This window comes from Heptranchias perlo, chromosome 26, assembly GCF_035084215.1.
Source record: "Heptranchias perlo isolate sHepPer1 chromosome 26, sHepPer1.hap1, whole genome shotgun sequence".
NCBI lineage: Eukaryota > Metazoa > Chordata > Chondrichthyes > Hexanchiformes > Hexanchidae > Heptranchias > Heptranchias perlo.
The window spans coordinates 29,884,012-29,896,221 of record NC_090350.1 but is presented as its reverse complement, the minus strand read 5'-3'; the positions used below and the strand labels follow the sequence as shown (position 1 = coordinate 29,896,221).

Here is a 12,210-nt window from a genome sequence, read left to right as displayed (position 1 = left end):
CGTTGCCATTAAAAACCTTCTAGGGATGGAATTTAAGACGATTTGAAAAGTTGAATTTACAGATTGAAACCTCTGCACAGCGTTTATTACTATTGAAAGTTAAATGACTCTGATGATTTACTGCAGACACTCGGCACATAACCCTGTCTGCATTTGTTTTCCTTATGGCAGGCTTACTTCGTGTTTAGCAAAATGATACAAGGACACAAGTATCATGGAAAAATGATCATTAGATTTACAGCAAGTGCTGTACACAATGAATTGACATGCAGTGCTGTATTTTATATGGATCTGGTGCGATATATAGGTCCACGTATAAGTTAATGAACAAGTAAAGAGAACAATTGACATATTTTCTATATTTATTTAGGCGATTAATAAAGCTGCTATATATAACTCACTTAAAAGGTCACTATGGGCAACAGCAACATATTCTTCCCCTGCTAGTCATTCCTTTTGTTGTCAGCTGGGAAGCGGCTGCTGACTTTTGTCCTTTAACTCTCCTCTGGGCTGAGCACTCACGGTTATTCTTCTGAATCTGGATTATCTGATTTTAACATCAGCTTTTACATTGGTGAGTATTTACTTTTTGAATTGGAGCTCTGATACAATGAGTGGCTACTCAACAGAATTAAAACCAGGATTGTACTCTAATTGGATAATATCCTTCAACTGCAGTACATGTAATCCCCAAAATAGTGCCACAGATATGGTTGCAGGCATTTCTTTTTTAATGCAACACTGTATTTAAATTGGGCAACGTGATGAAGAGTTCAACTCTTTTTGCTGTTTAATTAGAGTCAATATTCAATGTTTTATGTAACTGTACTCCGGGTGAGACTGTTGCTGCAAACAAGAGGGTGAAAATCAACTTCGAAAAGGAAAATCGGCTGTGGTGTATAACAGGCGACCGATCCGCTACCACCTGTTTTGTGCTCCGCTGAAGTTCAACCTCCCCCCAAAACTTTAATTTAATCCAATCCTATATAAAGGTCTATTTTGCACACCAATTGAGTCTGATGTAAATGGTCACAGCTGTTTCATGGATAACAAACCTAGCAAGTCTTTTTAAGTTGCAACCGACTGTGGAACTAACAGTTAAGATGCAAACAATACAATTCATCAAAGCAATAGTGTAACAAGTTTATAAACTTTTTCTTCATGATATTACATTTATACTTTATCGAGATGGTTCATCATTATTCACTTTTGTAGCTATTGTCATTTCAAGGGTAGAGACTACTTGATTGTATCTGTAATTGTTCAAGTAATCACTGTTCAAATGAATTCATTCTTTTTCATTTATCTCTATCTCCACCAATTTCCCTTCTGTTTTTTTTCTCTCCTTACACTTCTTCTCCTCAAGGGAATGACTCGTGCTTAGATATGGTCCCATCTGATGATACTTCGCTTAAAGAGTCTTTTTGCCAATTTTTCTCTCCTCTTCTCCTTTCTTGAAAGCATTGACTTCTGCTGGGGTACCATTCCACAGGCATTGGGCACTCTCTGCTACCTCGTTCAAGTTATCATTCTTCATGTATGAGTCTAAAAGAAAGAAAAGAAAGCCAATTAATTACTTTTGAGGTACAGTCAGAATTGTTTTGTAGGGAAATGGGGCAGCCAATTTGTGCACAGCAATGTCCCACAAACAGCAATGAGGTACCTGTCCAGTGATTCTGTTTTGGTTGTGTTGGTTGTGTTGGTTGAGGGCTAAATGTTGGTCAGGACACCAGGAGAACTCTGCTGCTCTTCTTCAAATAATGCCATAGGATCTTTTACATCCACCTGAACAGATAGATGTGGCCTCAGTTTAACATCTCATCCTAGAAAGTGAATATCAGCAGGCAGTTAGACCATGAGGGGATAGCAAAACAGAACCTGCTCCTGTCATGGTACCTAGTATAAGTAACTGAAAGCAATCAGGAGAAGGAGCCATTGCTAATTTTGCTTTCCTTAGCTCAGAGATCCTGAGGCCAATTATGGTGCCCAACTACCATCTGACTGAGGTCACCTAAATCAGCACAGGCCAGAAATTGAATCTGGGACCTGCAGGTGGATATGGCTCATCTATACACTGACTTTACCAAATGTGATGTGGTGATGCTGGTGATGGACTGGGGTGTACAAATGTAAGGAATCTTACAACACCAGGTTATAGTCCAACAGTTTTATTTGAAAATCACAAGCTTTTGGAGGCTTTCTCCTTCGTCAGGTGAGTGACGAAGGAGAAAGCCTCCGAAAGCTTGTGATTTTCAAATAAAACTGTTGGACTATAACCTGGTGTTGTAAGATTCCTTACATTTTTACCAAATGTGTCAGTGGAGGGCATAAGGAGCTGTTCTTCAAGTATTAACCTGGACAGTGAATATTGGTTGACTGTCACAATCAGTCCAATATGTGCACTCCCGGTACGAGTTATTGGATAATGGTGGAGCCGATTTTTTTTTACACTAAGCTCAGGGATATGGAAGACAGTTGAGTGTCTCCACTGTCACTGGCTGACACCAGCTAGATCAAACTTTGTTCCTACCTGGTCTGTATGGCTTAGTGTGACACCATTTGGAGGATTTGCTGAGCCATGTAAAAATTCAGTAATAAACCTTCACATTCAAATTGCAAATAAATGACCTAAATGGAATACAGCCATGATTTGTGGATCTAATTTTAGAGGTGAGACTGAGCAGCGCTAATGAAATATGCGAGTGGTGCTCATGGAGGACAGGATGAACAGCTGATAGGCTCGACCTGATAGAAAATTCAGTAATAATCCCCACAATATAATAACTTTTAAGGCATGATACATGTGTGTGTGCATACTAAATGTATGCATTTATAAAATAAATAATGTTAGGCAATAGCCTTCCAAACTCTGTAGTTTCTTAAAAAGTGAACAGCCTCTGGACAATTCATTTTTTTATATTCCCAATCCAGCCATTTTTAAATTTTCTCATCTGTTTAGACTTCCCCACAGTAATTATTATTTTCTGTCTGAGAGAGTGGATAGGCTCTGAGTTGTTCTTGAATTGGCTGTTGTGATGTGCACAAAGGCAGCCTCGGGTGACTCGTCAATATTTTCTCCTACTTCCTGTGCAAATTGATCAAGCTTCTGCTCAGTACCTCATCCAGATGGTATGGTAATGATTGGAACCTTGCCATGCGGAGAATCCCAGGTGTGAATCCATATTCTACTCACCTGCTGCTAAGCAACTACAGAATAACCTATTATTAAGTGCATTTATCCAACTGGGAAATGTCCATTAAGTATCTTGCTGTCTATGTTATAGAAAACCTGAAACGAACGTTGGTATCGAGGCATGGCAACCAAATTTCTGCATCTTCATCAAAGTAAGAATGAGCGCTTTGATCGTTCATCTCGTAGTATGAAATCAAGTGAGAGAAAAAGTCAAGCTGAGAAGAAGACTATAACTCAAGTATCCAGGTGAGCCAGAGTTTGGAAATTGTGGATTTGTACTAATTTTACTTTAGTAATTAGTGCAGGCATGTTGGTTAAAGTTCTAAGTTTTAGTTGCTATGGTGTCATTTAACTGAGTCTGAATATTAGTGTTAGCTATTAATTATTAATAAATATTTTCTACTTTTTGCTTAAAAAAACTAATGATTTGCATCTTTTATCCACAGAATGTTATAATTGTGATATTTTATTATCTTCTGATAATAGTGCAAACAGAAAATATATTTTATTTATTATTAAAATTTTTATCCCCCAGTGGTCCCTTCTACACTAAGGAATTTTTTTCTCGACCAGGATGGATTGCCAATCTGGTCTGTCTCTACAGGCCTATCAATGACATGATGTGTCTTGTTTCATCTGCTAGGAAATGCTGCCCCAGTAGCAACAAATGTTCTCATCCCAGTATTCTCTCCTTCCTTTCACTTGACCTAGTTCTGCTACCTGATGTCCTAGCCAAAATCAACAACTTGTTGATACAATCTGATAATAATTTATTTGATATTATTCTTGAATTTTTGTTTTACACCCTGCCTGGTTTTACTTTCAAGCAACTGATCTGATCCTTTCAGTTTCAGGCCGGGCGGGTTAGGCTAAAATTACCCCTTATGTTTTCTACCAAGACATATAATGACCTTAGCTGTTCACTTCTTTGTGTGAACTTGATAAGCATCAGGCTATTAACTGAGCCAAAAAGCCAAATCAAGACTATATTCTTATCCCTACGAAATAAATAATTTCTTACAACAGAAATCCAGCATATATTTTCTTAAGGGACCTTCTGCCTGTTCAATTCGTTCCCAGCTCCTGCTTTTCCTTTATATAGTGACACAAATGGTTAACTGGACACTGGATTTTTAATGCAAAGTGAGTCTGGAATGGAGTGAGTTCTGAATTAATATGCACATGTTGATGTCTCACACACTGGATTCAATCAGGTGTAAAACATGTATTCCCCTACTCTGTGGATAGTTTGATTGTAGAATTAACACATTGCAAACATAGAAATCTATTCTCTCTATCTAGAGTCCTTCTGCTATGTCAGCTGTGCCCATCCTGTCAGCTGCACATAGCACTTCAATAATTTGATGTTATGGCAGTGGTGTCTTTGTTACAGAGTGTGAACTTCTGTGATACATTCTAGTGTTGGATATAGATGGGGTGTGAGGAAGGAATAATTTAGAAGTAAAGTAAAAGAGGTTACTCGAATAATTGAATGCACTAGGGTCCCTAATAAACCAAAGTTGCATTTAAGCTTAGGGGAGCCCTAAAGCTTCCTGGGCAGATGAAACAATTGTTCCTATTATATCAACTCTTATTCCATTGTGGCCAATAAAGGTTTGATCAGCTGTTCCTATTGTATCAGCTGTTATTTCCTTGAGCCCAATAATGGTTTTAAAATGCTTATTTTCTATTTCTAAACTCTTTGCCTGTCTACTAATCTCTCATGAATCTAAAACATGTTTTATTCTGTAGCTAATATCGCAAGTATGCCATGCTTTGAATTATTTTGAAGATATCATCTTTCTCTGTGAATTTTGTGACTCTTTGGCATGTTTTTGCTGTAGATTCATATCAGTTGAGGTCAGTGTGAGCACTACTTTGAGCAGGCATATAGTTAGCAATTTGAAATTCTACACACGCCAGCTGACCCATTGCCTTTCTCCTTCGAATCCTGTCCCAGTATTCCTGGGACTCGAGCAGAGACAGCAACCTTGTCGCTTCGCTGAATGTGCTTCTTCTTATTCTTTAGATCAGCATATAGAAAAAACAAGATGGTGTCACCAGTATGTAAACAGATGAATCTCTGAATCCCTCTGATTATATTTCCTGCCAAGATGACACTGCTTACACTTCCTACATCTATGGCTTTAAGTAGAAATGATTCTGTTATCTGCTGGGGCTGTCTATGCATAGCACCTGCCCATTTCATACAATATGGCATACTCCACAGTGCCAATATCAACTGTAAAACAATAACAAAAACTTGGATCCATATGGTGCCATTAATGTACAAAAACATTCCACGACACTTCACAGAGAACAATGGGCATCGAGCCAAAGAAAGGGAGATTAGGAGTAGTGATCAAAAGCTTGGTCGAAGAGGTGTTTTTTGGTGGACCCTTAAGGCGGAAAGGATGGTGGTAGGGTTTAGGTAGGGAATTCCAGGGAATGGGCCCTATGCGCTGAAAGGATGGCTGCTAATGGTAGGCAGAGAGTGGGAGATGCACAAGAGGCAGGAATCAGAGGAACAGAGAATTTCGGAGGGGCTTTAGGGCTGGAGGAGGTTTTAGAGATGGGGAAAGCACAAGGCCTTGGAGGGATTCAAGGACAAGAATTTTAAATTTGAGGCGTCGGGTGTTTGGGAGCCAAGGTATGTCCGTGAGGACTGGGGTGATGAGCAAACTGGACTTGGTGCAGAATTGGATGTGATCATGTCTGGGACATAGTAACATTAATAGAAAGGAATTGAACCATGCAGCATAGTTCATCTCAAAAGTAAGTGACCAGATCAAAGATAGTTGGAAAATGAATGTTCTAAGATTTTCACTTTAAATTTTTTGGATAACTTTTTCATTTAGATATTTTGCTTCTGAATACGTTAAAATAATGGTTAATGCGAGAATCGTGATGAATGCACATTCCCTGCCACCACCTTTGTTAATAATGGCATTTAGTTGTTAATTCATTTGTTTCAATTTCTTGTAAACACAAAAAAAAATGATAGGATGTCCTTCCTACAGGCCTGAAAGAGGTAGATGGACTGCAAGGGGAGAGAAGGAGCCAGCCAAACGAGTTTTGTTTGGAAATGAGATGAAGAAGGTGGATGAAAACTATTATAAAACTCAGAAACTACTGTTAACGAAGGCTGATCACAAAGCTATGCATGAGAAGGTAACATAAAGAATTGTGAGGACACGGTTACATGGCTGTCGCATAGATTTTTTTAATTGCAATTGTTCTTCGATTACAACATATTAACATAAAAAAAGAAAAGAAAGACTTGCATTTATATAGTGCCTTTCACAACCTCAGGACGTCCCAAGGCGCTTTATAGTCAATGAAGTACTTTTGAAGTGTAGTCATTGTTGTAATGTAGGTAACGCGGCAGCCAATTTGCGCACAGCAATGTTCCACAAACAGCAATGTGATAATAACCAGATAATCTGTTTTAGTGATGTTGGTTGTAGGATAAATATTGGCCAGGACACCGAGGAGAACTCCCCTGCTCTTTTTCGAAATAGTGCCCTGGGATCATTTATGTCCACCTGAGAGGGCAGATGTGGCCTTGGTATATTACATTCATATAGATATTACATATATTACATTCATGGTATACAGTGCATCAGGTGTAATGTTCCTGGCTTATTGTTGGTAGTGAGTGAGCATTATTGAGTGGCTGGGTAGTGGATGATCCTGAGGACTGATTCCAGGTCGTGGCAGTGGTGTGACTGTGCACTACTTTGCTTATCTGTTACGTCTGTGTCTGGTGAGTTTTGGTTGTGCCACAGGAGAGGGGAGGATGGTTGATTACATTTCAGATGTTTGGTTTACAATTAATGGAGGGAGAGGGCTGGCTGCTGTTGTTGTGCCAGCCAACCTGTTGGTCCAGCCTCAGGGAGTACATGATTTTCTTGTACTGGGCTATCTTCATTAGCGCCTCAATCAACATTGTCTGGGTGAGGGATTCTCTTGCCACCACCTTAAACACCTTGATAGGCTGCAGTTAGAAGGAAGTCCAAGAGTTTGTCCAATTTGTGCTGGGGGAGGGAGGCCTAGGAGGCAAAGTATTGAGTCTGGTTCAGAGGGATGCTAAGAGAATTTATGGACATCATGTAGCATTTTGTGCCAGTAAAGCTGAATCTTTAGATTCAAACAAAAATGTGGATAATTATGTCCTTCTCTCTATGGCCTCTCTAACATCCACCATGACTCTGGGCAGCTAGGAGACTGCAAACATAATTCTAATACAGCAACAGTTAAGTCCCTAATGTGTTGGCACTAGTGATCCTTAGAAAAGTCCATCCTCCAAGATTCTGGTTGTAATTCCAACAGCCAATCAGAATAACCAACTGAAACCGTACTTTTAACCAATCTACTTAAAACTGATCTCCTTTGTCATGCACCGTCCCTGGTTCCAAATCCCTGAAATGACATTCTAAAGCAGGTTACTAGGAAGTATGTGAATGATCCAGAATAATGTGCCCATTGATTATCCATTTTTCCCTGCTGGTTTCCACTCGGCACCTCTCCACTGCAGCATGGCTGAGATTAGAATATATATTGAGATGAGGAAACCTTTTTTCATCAAGATCTACAAAAATATCATAATTCTGGTCAGACTATTACCTTTTCACAGTAAAGAGCAGAAATTGTGAGGCTTTACAGTTGACGCAGAGCCTCACTGGACCCGAGCGCATGACATGGAATCAGAGCTGTTATTACATACAAACATGAAAATGATGGTCAGGTAAAGACCCACTGGTCGATCTAGCCTGTTCTATATAGTTGTGATGCCCTATGCATCACGATACAGACACTCCCTACCCACCGGAGCTGTGTAATTACTGGAAGAGGCAAAAAAACAGATATAAATCCAGGCCAATTAGGGGGAAAAAATCTGGAAAATTCCTCTCCGACCCATCGAAACATATTTTTACCTGGATAGTGTCGAGCTTCTTGAGTGTTGTTGGAGCTGCACTCATCCAGGCAAGTGGAGAGTATTCCATCACACTCCTGACTTGTGCCTTGTAGATGGTGGAAAGGCTTTGGGGAGTCAGCAGGTGAGTCACTCGTCGCAGAATACCCAGCCTCTGACCTGCTCTTGTAGCCACTGTATTTATATGGCTGGTCCAGTTAAGTTTCTGGTCAATGGTGACCCCCAGGATGTTGATGGTGGGGGATTCAGCAATGGTAAAGACGTTGAATGTCAAGGGGAGGTGGTTAGATTTTCTCTTTCACCGCATGCGCTGGCAACCTGTTCCACAGGTCCATTAATCTCAAATTATTGTAGCCCTATTTCTAACCCATGGTCACGACTGCCAAGGCTCCAGAATGGCAGCAAAGCCTTGCACTTTAAGGCTTCTAGATCTGTAACATGTCTTATTATAAGATCCCTAAATATTTTTTCATACCTTTTTTCTTCATAAATCATCTTGCCCAATAATAATAACCTATTTTACAGGATCTTAAGATCTGATTTTGGTGAGTCATGTGATGGATTATGGGTCATAGTGCAGTTAAACAAATATGTTTTATGATACATCCATCATTTAAATACCTTTATGACACTACATGAGGGAATGGAGTCAGCTGGATGACTAAGATAGATAGGTATCCAAAGAAGGTATCAGTTAGGAACATGTGACTAACAAATATGTAATGAACAATGTCTACTATATATTTCAGCTGTTTTAAACTAAAGTATCTCCTGTGTACTTTATTCACTGCATGGATTATTTGTGCTACACTCTTGCTATGTGACATGCCACGAAACAACATGGTCAGAATCCCCACATTCCTGCTCCACTGCTGTAACAATGGCAGAGCAAGACTTCCGATACTTTGGGGACTTATATGCCTGATCACATTGGAATTCCTGGGGTCAGGCAATTAGCATATAATTAATGAGTGCGCACACCAGTATCAACACAGCTAGGTTGCCTTCTAGGTGAGCGGGGGGGGGGGAGTGATTGAGTGATTGGAGGGAATATGTGGCAATGGCCAGTTACTTGGGTTCAGAGCAGGCAGGTCTGGCTGAAAATTACACAAAGGGAGAAAAATGAGCTCCTTCCTGGGAAGGCCACTTTATGTACAGCAGCTAGTCATTTTGTGACCAGCTGCTGTAAGGAAGCCAGCCTTAAGCAATCCTGTGGGCTCCACTTCCACCACTGTGAAGGATTGTACATCCGTCTCTTGTTGGCATACAGTATGTTGGGGGCACAAGAGGTGGGACTGGTGAGAACTGCAGTGGGTTGTGACATCCCGCAGTCCTTATCTGATGTCAGACTGGAAGGCAGCAGACACGAGCACTACCCACCTCTGCACCCACAGGGAACCCCAGTGTATCATGGAATGGGGCAGAGGACCGGTGGAACTGGGTCCTACCCCAATTTTTCCCATTCTAGTCCCCATCTATCCCCATGCTACCACTTCACCCTATCGCCAAGGGAAATTCAGGGTCCGTATATTTTGGTAAAATTCTAAATTTTCCAGATTCATATACCTCATTCCAAGATCCTGAGAAAACCATGAAATTCCTGAAAATTCTCAAATGTATAACTGAGGCCTCAAAGTTACATTGTGCAATATAAGCATACATGTGAATTCCTCTGATTGCTATTTTAATGGAGGTCTAATCATTTTATTTGAAATGGGTTAAAACTTCCATTAAAATTAGTGGACAAAGGAAGTACATGTGAATATATTAACTATTCCTCCAAAAATATTGCACATCGTAATCTCAAGGCCTAAATGAATAACGTTGATGATACCTAACATGTAAAAATATGTTGTTTTAGGCAGAGAAAAGGGCAGAGGAGGAGAGGCGATTTGCTAAGGAGGCTACTGCCCATTCCCCTGAGTTTGTGGTTGAAGTGAGACCCCACATAGTCTGGGAGAAGATGAATGTTAAGCTTTCCTGCATTATCCAAGGAGCGCCTATCCCTCAGGTCAAATGGTAAGCAACAATTGAAACAAAATGAATTCAAACAAAATTACAGCCCCATACAACCCAGGAGATCCAGAACACAATCTGACTAATGTTAAAGGGATATTGTCATCTTCTTCTGGAATGCTTTGGGCGGACTTGGTTCCTGAAATGGTTAGAAGGAGCCAACATTGTCCAATCTGACAAACAGATGTTCTCCCTGATATATATTTTAAAGTCCCATATGTCATCTTGAGGAAGTGGGAGGAGAAACAAAGTTTGGACCAACCTATATTCTCTGTTACCATAGCAACAATTTTAATCTGAATCTATCCAAGATGACAGTGGAATTGAAGTTCTCTTAGATCTTTACAATAGTGATGATTCAGGCTACCAGGTGGAATCTTCATATAAAAGCATCAGTAGTAAGATTATATCTTTGATACTTTTCAATAATGTCGTTATCGTACAGCTAATGTGGAGTCATATTATACCACCTTCTTTACATAGATCAGCTAAAATTAATTTGTTCACTTACTATCTTGCAAGATGGTAATTCTTGAGGTGGTAAATCACTTAAATCTTCCTGCTAATCCATACTTTTTGTTTGTTTATTTACTCTTAAAGCTGAGGTCTAGTTCTAGATTAATCTAACATATAATGCAACTTTAATGCTGTATTGTATTATATTATATCATATCAATAGGACAAAACTTGTTTTGCATAGCTCCTGGATATGGATTTTAATAAATCTACTATCATTACTGTCAGGTATAAGGATGGAGTTCTGATTCAACCAGCAGCTGTTCCTGGCAAATATACAATTGAGAATAAAATTGGTTTACAGACACTTGGGATTAGTCGGTAAGATATCTTTGTTTTTGAGAATCTATGGTAATTATTGCTTATTTTGGATGTAACTGAACACATAAATAAGATAGCATGGTGGAGAAACATGATGTTGGACCTTTATATCTTTAAATTGGCAGCTTTTTAATGACTCTCATACTATAACAAAATACTGCAACTTTATTTTCATTCAGAATTATTATGTTTCACATCCATACTTTCAACAGCCATGAAGTCTCTTAGAATCACCAAGGGGTAGAAATGGGTTAATGTCTTTGCTGGAATAGCAAACACAGGAATTGCATCCGAATATGTTCCCCAAGTGTTAAAAATAGGGTGTTGTGTAATTTCTACCCCCAAGTGTTTATTGAAGTACAAAGTGGGATATGATTTGTATCATTGCCTTTGATATATGATCTAACTGAAATATAAAGTGAGACCTATTCATGCTAAGAATACCTGCTGCCTAATGGGGACAAAGAAGCAAAAGTTCTGTAGTTTTTAATGAGGTTTGAAGACAGTGTCTACTAAGCTATATTGGTACATCTGTCATTCATTTGTCTGTAATACATGACTGAATTTTGATTGTTAGACTAATTAGAATCATAGAAAGGTTACAGCACGAAAGGAGGCCATTCGGCCCATCGAGTCCACGCCGGCTCTATACAAGAGCAATCCAGCTAGCCCCACTCCCCGGCCCTATCCCCATAGCCCTGCAAATTTTTTACTTTCAAGTATTTATCCAATTCCCTTTTGAAGGCCATGATTGAATCTGCCTCCACCACCCCCTCAGGCAGTGCATTCCAGATCCTTAACCACTCGCTATGTTAAAAAGTTTTTCCTCATGTCACCTTTGGTTCTTTTGCTAATCACCTTAAATCTATGCCCTCTAGTTCTTGACCTTTCCGCCAATGGGAACAGTTTCTCTCTATCTGCTCTGTCTAGACCCTTCATGATTTTGAATATCTCTATCAAATTTCCTCGCAACCTTCTCTTTCCAAGGAGAACAACCCCAGCTTCTCCAGTCTGTCCACATAACTAAAGTTCCTCATCCCTGGAATCATTCTAGTAAATCGCGTCTGCACTCTCTCTAAAGCCTTCACATCTTTCCTAAAGTGCAGTGCCCAGAACTGGACACAATACTCCAGTTGTGGCCGAACCATTGTTTTATAAAGGTTCATCATGACTTCCTTACTTTTGTACTCTATGCCTCTATTTATAAAGCCCAGGATCCCGTCTGCTT

At 39.7% G+C, this 12,210-nt stretch overlaps 1 protein-coding gene across 1 annotated transcript in view; it reads left to right on the top strand.

Annotated features, from left to right (window-relative positions):
* The first annotated feature begins 3,298 nt into the window (after positions 1 to 3,298).
* myom3 (myomesin 3) overlaps positions 3,299 to 12,210 on the top strand; it is an 86,818-nt gene continuing 77,906 nt past the window's right edge. Inside the window, exons 1-4 of the mRNA XM_068006672.1 lie at positions 3,299 to 3,439; positions 6,214 to 6,364; positions 9,991 to 10,148; positions 10,890 to 10,982. Of these exons, the coding sequence (XP_067862773.1) occupies positions 3,315 to 3,439; positions 6,214 to 6,364; positions 9,991 to 10,148; positions 10,890 to 10,982 (527 nt within the window). The 5' untranslated portion in view covers positions 3,299 to 3,314. The remainder of the gene's footprint in view (positions 3,440 to 6,213; positions 6,365 to 9,990; positions 10,149 to 10,889; positions 10,983 to 12,210) is intronic.